This window comes from Anguilla rostrata, chromosome 15, assembly GCF_018555375.3.
Source record: "Anguilla rostrata isolate EN2019 chromosome 15, ASM1855537v3, whole genome shotgun sequence".
Lineage (NCBI taxonomy): Eukaryota > Metazoa > Chordata > Actinopteri > Anguilliformes > Anguillidae > Anguilla > Anguilla rostrata.
The window spans coordinates 13,096,499-13,110,406 of record NC_057947.1 but is presented as its reverse complement, the minus strand read 5'-3'; the positions used below and the strand labels follow the sequence as shown (position 1 = coordinate 13,110,406).

General features: G+C 42.2%; 1 protein-coding gene across 1 annotated transcript; it reads right to left on the bottom strand.

The window, feature by feature from the left end:
• Positions 1-6,225: 6,225 nt before the first annotated feature.
• LOC135241284 (interferon alpha/beta receptor 1a-like) lies at positions 6,226-12,101 on the bottom strand. Its single transcript, XM_064311540.1, has 7 exons — positions 11,925-12,101; positions 9,503-9,632; positions 8,979-9,151; positions 7,859-8,010; positions 7,354-7,513; positions 6,987-7,117; positions 6,226-6,474 (listed from the first exon to the last, which is right to left on the bottom strand). The coding sequence occupies exons 1-7, from the start codon at positions 11,983-11,985 to the stop codon at positions 6,226-6,228; spliced, it is 1,056 nt and encodes a 351-aa protein (XP_064167610.1). The 5' UTR covers positions 11,986-12,101.
• Positions 12,102-13,908: the final 1,807 nt, after the last annotated feature.

Sequence of the window (13,908 nt, the reverse complement as noted above, 5' to 3'; positions counted from 1 at the left end):
TACAGAGCCTTCAAACTTTAGACACTTGGGCCATCTGGTGAACACAGGTGCACATCATCAGCGATCAGGCCCTCAGTCAGCTTCACAGACCCACACACAAGCAGGTAGAGACTCTGCAACACAAGGGAACGTAACATATGCCAAAAGGACTTTAACTTGTAACTTCCTGACCTCATCAATTAAAATTCTATGTAATACAATTTGTTTCATATGAAATGGCTAATGCATGATACTTGATCATATTATCACTCCATCTATTTCTCTCAAAAATGTAAAAGGTGTACTCCATGTAATTAAAAATCTTAATTTTCTTCTTTAGGGGGTCCGGACAAAAATTTACAAGGTTGGTGCATAGTTTGACTAGCCAAGTATTCACATATTGCAATTGAAATTCACGGCAAATATGTTCAATGACATCAACAATTGCCTGAGAACAAAAACTGAAATATTCTCCACACACAGAGTACGCAGAGGAAACCTGGGCGGACATGGGGAGAACACACAGAGAGGGCCAGGCTGAGACACAAACCCAATCTTCTCGCTGTCAGGAAACTTGTGCACACACACACATCCTGTTCCTATGTGGTAAACTCCAACTGATAGCATATTTTAGATTTTTTCATGAGAATAGTTATCTATAAAAGCTGAAGAACTACAAGATTACTCACTGCCCTACTGCAAATGGAAAAACATGCAATGTGAACATGAGATAAAATCAACATAAATCAGAAAGCAGTTTTGAAATGATTTAACATTTAACATGTTCACAGCTAGGACAGACAGAACAATTAACACAGGAAACATTCATATGATATCCTTAAAAGTATGCACATTCTTTTGTATGAACAATGAACAGCATCCAGAGCAACAAGCTCTTCTCACATTCCTTCATATTGCAGTCATTTTGATGTTGAACCTTACATCTTTTTCTTAAATGTTATTGACCCAGCTGTTGGAAGGATGAAATGACATAAGAAATGAAATGACATTTCATGTGAAATGACATTTTTGACTCAGCTATGCATCACTGTTACATTAAGAGTGGGTGTGACATTCCTGGCAATGCAAAACACGTCAATCAGAGTGGGATATGGGACAGATGATCTAGAACATTTTATATTGTAAATTTTATTTTTGCCCATTGATCATTTATTACATTGTATACTGTATTAACACAGAAGGATACTTTTTCAGGCTGAATTTGAAACATTAATAAGCCATTTATGCTTATTATGCTATGTTTGTACTATGAGATGAAGGTGCAACAACGCGAAAACCGTGAGATTTTGATGTAGATAGTAATAGACACAATGGCTGGGTTTCAATCAGCATTTCAAATTAATGTAATTTAAAGCAAATGTATAGTGTTTAGCAAACACATAGAGTTTATTAGAGCAACCATTAAAACTTATAAATATAGAGTGTGAAGATAAAGTGTAATGTTTTTACTTGTAAGTCAAAATTAGGAAAAGTGTTTACTGGATACTAGCCAGTTACTGTTCACAATAAAAAACAAAATGAAAGATCTTGTGGAACTCATTGCGTTGATCACGGGGTTCCTCTGTTTCCCGGCAAAATTCCTAACCAGGCAACCAAATGTGCCCTAATGTAATTGGCTAAATACAGCCAAATGCTCCACCTTAGCTGAAGGATGCATTCTGCTGTAAAATGGCTGCTGTGCATCTTAGTAGGGGCTACACATTGGAGGTGGTTGAGGTGAGATTCCCCCTTTTCACTGTAAATAGCTTCTCTTTAAATAACTGCAATAACACCTGCTTTATAAATATGATAGATTGTTATTACAGTCAGCTGAGACAGAGTTGTTCATTTTGAAGTCCTGTGAGACTAGAGCAGGGATCTGCTTGTAGGGGAAAGGGTTGGCCTGCAGGGTGGTGCTCAGATCTCACTGCTCTGCTGTTCAGCAGTGCTCCTGCATGACCATGAGAGGGCAGTGTTGCCCAATTTGGCTTTTTCAGATGAACTGGCTGCCATAATTTTTCTCAATTGTTTACACACTGGAACTGTATGTATGATTTGGAAGTAGTAAAGGAATAGTTTTAGTTTCAGGAAATGTGTGCAAGTGATGAAGAAAAACAGATTTCACACTGACATGTGGGACATTTTGGCTTTCCCCCCTGAAATACTAAAATATATACTAAAAATAATTTAAAAAAAAGACAGTTCTAGTCACAGCCAGATGGACATGAGTTGACACTGACATATTTGTGTTTCTTTACTGATGTATGTATTCTAAGGAGATAGTTTTGGCCTTTTGGAGAATTAAGTGTTACAGCAGCGTCTCATTTTTGGCAATATGATTTCTGGGTCAGACTTTCTGGCTGACATCATTTTGTCTTGAGATTGTGAAACTGGCCAGGCAACTCAGGTACTGGCCAGGTACTCTTCTGTACCAGCAACAGACTTTCAAGATTGACTTGAAAACCAGACAGTAAAGCATTTCATTAGCCCATCCAAGAGGTTATAAAAACATGAACCATTTTTTCAGCAGGTGTAACATCTTCCTCAAGTTAGATACTTTGCTAAGGTGAAAAAAGGCCAGTCTTGTGATGTCACTAAACCACGAGCTTGCCCAGTGAGACCACATTTTCTAGCCTGTGAAGGAGAATACGCGTGTCTATTGTATCAAAATCAGCACTTAATTCAGGTACAACGAGCACGGAGATCCAAGGAGAGCCAAATCATTTATTGCCAAGATGAGGGTGGTAGAAGTGGTCACTAGTACTGTGGTACTTCCTAAACCCAGGATGAAACATTTCATGCACATTAGTAGCCTGCTGAAAATAAAGCTGTAGAGCAGCATTCTCAAGGATCTGTGAAAGAAGGGGAAGTTAGAATCAGACAGGGCAGCAAAATATAAATGAATTTCTTGGATTTTTGAAATCGTAAGGGATTTTGCAACATTATTATATTTCTGCAAAAACTTGCAAAACCAATTTGTTTTCATCATTATGCAATACTCAGCAGCCTGGGCTAACCTTGTAAAATAAAGGTTAAATAAAAAAACTGGACATTACCTCATATGTTTCTTCCAAGGACTACTGTAGGTGCTGATGCTTCTTCCCTTGTCTGAACTTGCTGGATTGCATAATCACAGCTAATTTCATAAATTTTTGTTCAGCTAGAAGGTCTATAGGGACACAGCACATTTCATTTAAGTTAGGGCCCTGCATTGTATAAGCAAGTAAAACAGACACTATTTAAAAATCGCCAAAGCATACATAGAGATTTAACATTTCAAACAAGTTCACTTGTTTTCCATTTTGCCTTCCTGTTCTGGTTCACCGAAGCATAATAATAATAATAATAATAATAATAATAATAATAATAATAATAATAAAACAACAAAAAAAAACATGCAGGGCTGAGAAATGGAGAATTAACAATGGAACACTGTAAAAGCAAAAACAATCCACAACATTCAGTTCCACTTCCTCTGTGCTGGGGCGCACTTGCTCACTCACCCACTTGCGCACGGACACAGAAACATCCATTGCCTCTGCCTTACACCATTGTTACCCGCAAGAACTATAGAAGACTCCACAGCTGTGTGTTTTCCGTCTACACAGGTCAGGTATGAAACTGCAAGCGTATAGTACAAAAGGTGCCGTTTATTCATGAATACACAAGATGCAGTGCAATGTAGCGGTATGTAGCATGGGAATGGAATATTCCACATGCAGTTTATGCTGAATACTCAGTTAAAATGTACTTGATCATAGAGGATCATGTACATGCCAGCAGCCATATCACCACGTACTCTGCTCCTGCCGACTGGCTGAAGCTAAGCAAGTGTGGGCTTGGTTAGTACTCGGACGGGAGACCACCAGAGTTGCTGCTGGTAGTGGTGTTGGTGGGCCAGCATGGGGCAATCTTCCCTCTAGTCAAAGTGCAGTGACGGGGATACTGTGCTATAGGAGATGCCGTCTTTCGGATGAGATGTTAAACTGAGGTCCTGACTCACTGTGGTCATTAAAGATCCCATGACACTATTCGCAAAGAGTAGGGGGTTCCCCGGTGTCCTGGCTAAAATCCCAGATCTGGCTCTCGCAAAAAACTTGCCACCTAATCATCCCCGGATTTAATTGGCTAAAAATGTTCTCTCCCTCCAGTGGAGCTGCTCAGTGGCCAAAAATAGAGGATTGTGGTTGTACTGGGCAGCTCCCAGGTATGAATGTGTATGAGTGATGGGAAAAGACATCTCTGCCCCTCCCAACCAGATGAAACTTCTACACCATGGGCAGAGCCAACCCTGTGTGAGGCTTCGACTGCAAAGACATCCGTGCTCACTGCTCACGAACCTCCCTGGAATAAGGTTAAATATACAAAACATTCATGTGAGATGGAGATATAACAGAATTCCACCACCACATACATAAAAATTCATTGACTTACAATCAGTTTCCTTTAAACTGCTTTGTTACCTGGAGGTCACCATAAGGAATTTGAAATACATTTTACACACTTCTGTTTTAATTCAGCAAGCATCGACTGTGCACCACTACAGAATGGGCTACACGCTCATCCACAGCGTCGGCACGAGTTCAGCCTACACACGCTTCCCTGTGCTACGATTCAGCCTACACACGCTTCCCTGTGCTACCGAGTTCAGCCTACACACGCTTCCCTGTGCTACCGAGTTCAGCCTACACACGCTTCCCTGTGCTACCGAGTTCAGCCTACACACGCTTCCCTGTGCTACCGAGTTCAGCCTACACACGCTTCCCTGTGCTACCGAGTTCAGGGTTAGGGTTATGACAGCATGGCATTGAGGTGTCTTGTCATGATATCAGATAATACCATAACTGATGTTATCAGTTGGGCTAAAAGGAAACTTTACAAGGTGGTGCCACAAGTTCACAAGGTGGTGCAGCATCACTGTCAGACAGTTTGAGGAAAACCCTGCAATTCAAAGGTCAAACGCATGTTGTGGACAGTGGAGGGTTTTAACTTCAGCCGTTGAACTGGTAAATCAGACACACATTCACATCCCACCGGGGGAAGACGTTTTAAAAAGGGGAAGTGGGAGGGTTATAATAAGAAGTGGGTTAAAAACAAAAGATTCACTTCTTTAAGGCTCAAGATTTCCTTCCATTAACAAGCACACCTGCAGCAGCACGGCAGGTGTCGGCTCGCTAACAAAAGCAGAATCAGGACTGCGAGCGTTTCTGCTAGAATCAACTGGCAGACAACACACCAGCTGCTCTGATGGGTGGGACAACACCGCGCACCTATTCCTGCGAGGTCAGAATCGCTTCTCTGGACCAGGGCTGCCCCTGGATTTGAGCCGGGATCCCCAAACCGGGTTCTGGAGAGCCACAGCACTCTGGCTTTCAGTCAGCACCTGGACACTCGGACTCCATCGCTGATGGAGCTGACCTCACGATTCTCACCTCGCCTGCGTTCCTGGGCGGTAATAACAAGCGGGAGCCAGACCCTGCAGTCCTCTGGGACCAGGGCTGGCCACGCCCCTCACGGGACTGCTGGAACCACGAGGCCTGTGGGACGGCTGCTGGGAGGGTCCCACTGAAAGCACATTCAGCATGTCCTTCCCTCTGTAGCTTTTAGCAGGTAGAACAGGGATCCCGCGCCCCACCCCTGAGCTAGGACCTTTTCGGCCTTCTCGTCTCCACGGAAACCCCCACAGCTTTGCAAGAAGGCACATATGCCTTCATTTTAAAGGCCTCTCTCCAACACCATCAAACTGTACTACTACTGGCTGTAGTAGTTTGGCATATTATACCATAACTCAATCGTCTAACTGCAAATTAACAATGACACATTTCATGCTGCTTTCAGTCAGGGCCACTAATATTCACCCATACAGGTCATGTGACAGGAAGACTTTTACTCATTTCAGCAGCTAGAATTTAAAGTCAGCAGCCAGTGGGGTGCATCAGCACACAGCACAGGGTGAGTCCCTTTCCCAATCCCTGAGGTAGAGGGATTTAATGCATTGATACGAGGGTGAGTGGCAGTGTCACTCTTACGACATCATGTCCTCCTCACTAAAAGCAAATTAAAAAAAATAAAATTAGATGCTGCTCATTTGCATACATTTCTTTTTGTTTCTGTTCTTGACTATGAACACTGTCATTGGATATTCCACCCTCACACTGGTTTGTATGCGATTTCAGTGTTTTTGTTCCTTCAGAGCTCAAGACGCACTGTCACCCGGGCATGTTCTCGTCCAGTCGCCCGCTGCTGTCACTGCCTGTGGCTTACGCCCATCTGTCCGTGCCTGTCCATCTGCCAGATGCCCTCTGCTGGCTGACCCTCGATGAGGTATACCCTGACGTGGCTGCCCTGGTGGCTGTGCCTGGGGGGGTCAGGCAGGGCCTGCGTTTCGGGTGGCATCTCCTTGGGGCACACTTCCAGCTTCTCACAGAACACCTCCACCGGCGTCTCTGCAGCCAGGAGGTGAGCCCAGTCTGGCCCAGAGGAGTCGCACGGGTACTGCAAGAGACACGAGGGAGGCAAAGGCATGGGAGACAGGAGAGGGAAGGAGACAGAGAGCGATCGGGAGGGAGGAAATTGAGGAATAAGAGGAATGGAGATAGGGGGAAGCAACTGAGAGGTATAAAAATGAACGAAAAGGCAGAGGACGGGCAGAAGATCTTGAGACTGGGAGGAGTGAAGCAAACCAAGTGCTAGCCCTTATAAGAGCATCGTCTGCAGACTACCAGGGTCACTGCATGAGACTGATCCGAGGTATTCACCCAACAAACAAGCGGACCTGTCACAGCTAGAGGTCCGTGAAGGCTATAGAATGAGTGCAAAATTAGGGTTCAAATGAAAACCTATAGGATGAAAGATGGGCAGCTGGGCAGCCCTGCTCTAAGCAATATATATATATACAATAAATACATATATGCAGGTCCGAAGACTAAAGCAGGCAGTCAGCATCATGGATCAGCACTCCTTTGACACCTGCAGCTGTGACCTCTGACCCCACAGGGAATACGCACCATGCTGACTGGAAGCTGGGCAGAGGGGAAGAAGGTGGATTTGATCAGGGGCAGTGATCTGTAGAGGCCGAAGAACAGCGCTGCCAACACAAGGCACAGTGCCAGGATGACCAGCCAGGCGGGTACCTGCCCTGATACACGCACACGCACAGCATCAACAGTCCGGTCTATAAGAATGTGCTTTTAGCAAACGTAATGCAAGGCTGCGTGCCTATGTGCAGTTGCACAGGTGTGTGCAGGTGTTGCGTTTATGCGCAAATACATGTGGAAGTACAGACTCATGTGTATATAAAGAAGTGCGTGTCTTTGTATGGGTGTGTGTACACGGGAATGTCTATGTACAAGTGCATGAGCATGAAGTCTCTACCTGTGGTTTTCATGCAAAGAGCAGGGCTGAAATGGCTGGTCTTATTGTAGTAGTCAAAATGAGAGCGCACTCTCACGCAGTAAGTGGTCCAGCTCTGCAGGTTCAACAGCGTCACCTCATTTTTACTTGTTCTTAAAACTCTGCTACCTTCCACCACATTCTGTCAGGAACACAGAAACACAGAAAGGTAAAGACACACCTACTGTCATCCTGTAGCCTGCTATGCAGTTGGCCAAGCTCAGAGGCTAAACACAGTTGAGACCGACCAGCAGAGCTCAGAGGCTAAACACAGCTGAGGTCGACCAGTAGAGCTCAGACGCTAAACACAGCTGAGGTCGACCAGTAGAGCTCAGACGCTAAACACAGCTGAGGTCGACCAGCAGAGCTCACAGGATAAACACAGCTGAGGCTGAACAGTAGAGCTCAGAGACCAATATCTTCTGTGACTGTGCTGGGTCAGGGGAATCATGAGAATTTTTACTGGACTGCTGAAGGCAGAACTCACCTTGGTCTGCTTCCAGTACTGGATGAAGAAATATAGGCTGGGCGACAGCTCTCTCATGGACTTGTTGTTACTGGTTAAGGGGTCAGAAATCCATACCCTTAGCAATCCGTTGCCAGGGACCACCTCCACTTTAGAGGGTGGGCCCAGGTCTCCTGGGGTAAACAGACAGTAAACGCCAGCTGTCAGCAGCAGGACTAAAAACCTCCTGAATAAGGACAAACTGGAGCTGTAGAATAAACTTGGGTGTGTTCACCAGGTACTTTGCTTCCCACAGGTAAGCTGGTCCATGGACTGTAGAAGATGCAATATAGCAGGGGTTCCCAAACATGGTCCTGGGGGCCCCTGGTGTGTTCTGGTTTTAATTCTGACCACAATCGCAATCCCAGAACTTTACAAGCTGTTAATTCTTCATTAGGTGCTTTTCATTTTTAGAAGGATTATTTACCATCTAAAGCCACATTATGAGACAAAAATCCATGCATGCCATGAAGAATACAATTCATATGTTCATATTGTGCTTACTGTGCTACATTGCAAACAACTTCATAAAAAGAGGCAAATCATTTTTAACTGATCAAATTAAAGACCGAGGTGAAAGTGTGGACACCTGGCCACTAAAACTAACCAACTGGAAGATAATGAAGAATAGATAAGAAATGGTAAAACCACCTGCACTGTGCTAGATAGGAAAATTATTTAGAAATAATGTTCAACACCATTAGAATCCTAAGTTAACATCTTTTGATAAAACATACTAAGTAATGTTTAAATGCAAACATGAAAGGGCATTATTCTTCATGAGATGCATAGCATAATGTGGCTTCAGAGGGTAAATAATCTCTAAACATGCAACACTAATTTGAAAGGAAAACATCATTAGAATGAACGCTTTTAAATTTGGGATGGCAATTGTGGCAGAAGGAAACGATAGGAGGATCTCAAGCTTGCCTAAGCTTTGAGAATCAAGTTGTGCATCAAGTGACATAAGAAAGGAAGAGGAGCTCAAGCTTTGTGACATCAGTGGCAGAGGAAAGAAAGAGGAGCTTAAGCTTTTGAGAGTTAAATCTGAGGGAGGGAAGTGGGAGGAGTTTGCCTGAAAGCCATGAGATGCATCTCTCACCATCCCGGTCAGGCCAGAACTCAGTAGTCTGGACCCACTCTGAGCTCTCCCCTGCGCTGTCAGCCCTGACCCGGAGCACATAGATCCCATTGTAGTGCATCTGGGAGTGGGAGAAATCACACTGCATGTCCAATGTGGCGTTGCACACCAGGGTCCAGTCCTGTATATTCCTCCTGATTTTGAATGCACAGCAGGAGGGAGAAAATAGCAATCCTGGTCAGTGAGAAATGATGTCAAGCTGAAGCAAAGTTCTCTGATCTATCAGGCTAAATAAAGGTAAAATAAATGTGTACAGAATTGTTATTCTCCGACAATACCTACCATCACATTTGACTGACATGGGGCAAAGAGTATCATAATTGCAGCTACAGGGACCTGTTGTCTAGCAGTTAGAAAAATGATCAAATCATCTTCAGTCTTAATACCATACTGACTTGTGGATGATCATGTCATTCAGCAGTAGTGATATCTTACTATAGGTACTTGTCAATGAGAGAGACAATGATTGACTGGAGGTTACTTACGGTAGATACTGGGCAGTGAAGGTGACGCTCTGATTGGCTGGAGTCTGCTGTTCCCATTCCCACTTCAGAATGTATTGAGTATTTAGGGTCTGTAGACTCAGGTTGTGAGGGCTGGGCAAGATGGCAGACACTGAAGCATAGCAGGGGAACAGAATATCTTTACAGAATGCATAAGCAGGGCTAATGACACTGATTAAGAGCATCTTTACAGAATGCATAAGCAGGGCTAATGACACTGATTAAGAACACACCAGGTACTGTCCAAATTAGTAACAAGATTAAGCATATTAATTAATGATACTATTAACATAAATGATTTTATCCAACTACACATCACTAAAAGAGAACAAGCATTAGCCAAAAGAATTCCTTCAGTAACACTACATGGTTAAATACATTGTAAGTGGGAAAATTATTTAATACACGTTTATTAGCAAATTAGTCAAACTACATGGACTCATAAGCATACAATGTACATGAAATACATAATTTGATAAACTACCTAACTAAAAATCTGTTTTATATACATTTTGCTTATACTTAGTGCCAAAATGTTTCATAATGAGTGCTTGGAACAAAAAGGGCAGTTTCTGTATGTGGAACAAAAGGTCCATTTCTGTATGTGCTTGAGCGATAAAGGAAAACATAAATTAAAAAAGAGGCTGTGTGTCAGAATGTGCTTGAGCAGTAACAAAAATTTAAGGGAAACCTGCCATATCCAGGGCACGAGAAAACAGAGTGAAACTTCTGATTTAGAGAAGCTTAAGATTTTTTGCAAAATGTGTTGTTTGTGCTAATTACATTACCCCTCTTCTTTGTCTGTTGGTTTCCCGCCTGTCCCCCCCCCCGTGTCTCTTTTGCTATATCATAAGAACAAGTTGTTTGTCTCATCCTTATAAGGTAAAATGTAGGATAAGATTGCTGAGCTAGTGTATAAAGACCCAACTTTCCCCATGTTAGGGTAGAGTCATCCTATAGCACCACTTTGAGTGATTCATGGGTGTACTCTCTTCAGCTGAATTAAGCAACTCTGATTGACTACATAGCTGCCTCGTGGACAGTCTGATTCTTTGTGAGAGACTTCGTGAGATTTCCACGACAACTGTATGTTCTCAGTCTTACTGGTGACTGTGCACTTGGATAGTTTCTAGGGTGAAATGCCCTAAGAGTTAACAGTCCGAACAGTAACCGGGGACATCAAACACCAGCAATGTGTAAAACTGAAATAAAGAGTAATCACACTGGAATCAATAAGAGGAGTAAAAATGTAAGAAAACTCTATACAAATAAAAGTGATGATCTTTTACTTGGTCTCCCAGGCACAGAAATGCTTTTGTCTGCACAATATAAGAACAAGATGCCCTTGCAGCAAGCACAGATCAACAGGGATACTTAAGGCGCAGTGCTACTGATCCGATCAGCCATCAAAGGAGGAGTGTAACAAGCAACAAAGACAAGGCACACATCAGCATTATTTATTATAAAATTATCATTTTTATAATTTGTCCTTCAAAAATTCCAACCCAACCCCCGTATTTCAGTTCAGCCTTTGTCAAAGGAGGTCAGTACAATAACAGGAAATTCAACCGCAGAAATTGCTTACTTTCCCGACAGAAATAGTTCCCCAAACAGTGTTTTGTGCGAGTGAGTGGCCAGGATTGAGCACACACTGCTGTACATATGACTTGTCAGTCGTGACAGGCTCACAGACTATCAAAGAGCTAACATCTAGAGTCTAGTCTTGTATCTGTGTTAGTGCAGTTTGTGTACACTGCCTCATTGAATATCTGGACGGGTTTAATGTTTTGTAAGTGTTTCTCAGTCGGTGATTTTTGTGCATTGCACGCTATCTTTGTGTTACACTGATTTGACGTGTTAAACAGTTTCTGTCTTTGTGTAACCATACACACGGGTTGTGTTGCATACGCATACAATTCACTTCACTCTCACCGTGCCCACCACTCTCTACGTTACCGTTTCGGAAGTGATGTTCTTTCTTTCTACCACGGAACTGAGATGGCTAACGCTAACCATCACCCAAATCATCTTGTAAAATAGCTACTAGCGAGAACAAATGGTACACAGCAATAGAAGTAAAAAAGTAAACAAAAATAAAGTCGAAAACAAAAACTAAAAATGAACCAACAACTTATTCGGCAAATCAGAATCTGTTAATTATAGCCATACCTATGGTAGCAAGCTAACACGTCTTTGGGATTTTATGCAGTTCGCCTAAAATCTTATACTAGGTCCTGTTCTTACATGCCATTACACATTTAGGTAGCTATAATCTTCCCAGCTAGCTAATTAAGTGACCTAGTTGCTATGTAACGTTAATTACCAAGCCAGCGTCTAAGTATTAGCTAATAAGCGTTAATTTAGCTTGCTAATACTATCGATTTATTACACAAATACAGCCTACCTTCAGACGCACTTTGCAAAAAAGAAAGAACGACCAGAACGAATTCGGCGACCATGTTCATACTTTGTAAATCCAGTAAGTACTACATACCACGCCATTTCTGTTTGATGCAAAGCTCCCTAAACAGCAACATCAAACAAGCAAGTGCGCACACAGGCAACTTCTAGTGAAGAAAGGGGTGGGACGATTCAAAATAAAAGCCGGAATTGGTTCTTTTTCAAAAATCACGTGGATGAATTCGTAACTGAACCAAAATTTCTGGAATCATGGCAAACTATTTGGCTAATTCATATCTATAACATATAATTGAATTATTGGCGTTATTCAATACATTATATCTTATCAGTACAAGGTTATCAAAACCATTTCAAATTATTGCCCTCTGGTTTCAGTTTGTGGTTATGTAGGCAATTGCTTTTTGTATTGTGGTCTTTGGCTGGGTCTTGCTGTGTCAATGAATGTAGGCAGGTCCTACAGTACGTCATGCTGCAGTGGAATTATCGTACCAACACCTGAATCCTGTATGCTGTACTTCACTGAGGACAGATCACACAATACTTCACGAACATAACTATAGAGTCTGCAACGCAAGATGCAGACCACTAGTTGGTTGCAAAAACAAGCTTTGCAAGAAGGCACATATGCCTTCATTTTAAAGGCCTCTCTCCAACACCATCAAACTGTACTACTACTGGCTGTAGTAGTTTGGCATATTATACCATAACTCAGTCATCTAACTGCAAATTAACAATGACACATTTCATGCTGCTTTCAGTCAGGGCCACTAATATTTACCCATACAGGTCATGTGACAGGAAGACTTACTCATTTCAGCAGCTAGAATTTAAAGTCAGCAGCCAGTGGGGTGCATCAGCACACAGCACAGGGTGAGTCCCTTTCCCAATCCCTGAGGTAGAGGTATTTAATGCATTGATACGAGGGTGAGTGACATCATGTCCTCCTCACTAAAAGCAAATTAAAAAAAATAAAATTAGATGCTGCTCATTTGCATACATTTCTTTTTGTTTCTGTTCTTTGAACTATTGAACACTGGCTCATTTTGTGATACTTTCCACCCACTCAGCATCAGTGGGTTTTACAGTACATGCGATTTCAGGTGTTGTTTTTGTTTTTTTGTTTTCCTCTTCCAGAGCTCTCTTATGAGAGCTCTGGTTCACAGTTAACTAAGAAGTACCTAAAAGAGCCTGCAGAGTTCTGGAAAAAGGTCTTGTGGACAGATGAGATGGACAGAGTGATGGTATGAGCAAAGTGTGGAGGCCAAAATGAACTGCCCAAGATCCAAAGCACCCTCATCTGTGAAACATGGTTTGGGCATGTATGGCTACCATAGGTACTGACTCACTTGTCTTCAGTGATGTGTAATGTTAAATTATGGTACACAGTTTATCTCCAACATGTTTGACACCACTGAAAAAATGTTTATTTTAATTTTAAATGTATTTAAAAGCTGGAAAATTCAACAAGGGTGTCCAAGGAAAGACTCATTTTCATATTGAAAATTCACTTTTTCAGTAACTTGGCTGCAGTTAAAAACTACTTTCATTGAACATGTGCCATTATTGTCATTTTAGTTACCGTATTTGGCATGACAAAGGGACTTTGTTTTCAAAAGGGCAGGTGGGGCTCTTTCTTCTTGTTGTTTTTCACTGCAGCCAAGTTATTGAAGAAATGGACAAAAGGGCATTTTCAATGCGAAAAGTAGTCTTTCTTGGAAACCCTTGTTGAATTTGACAGCTTTTAGATATATGCACAATGTTTTTCCGCCAGCAGTGACAAACATGTTGGAGATGAAATGTGCACCATAATTTTGCCACTGGATAATGTGTATTTGGTAAATAAACAGCCATGAAAGTAAAGTATAGGGTGCTTCATGTTTGTTATTTTATTCAATTCTTTACATTTTTATCTATATTATGTTTGTAGCATGAATACATCCTCACGTTTCATAGGTTTTGACAGTACC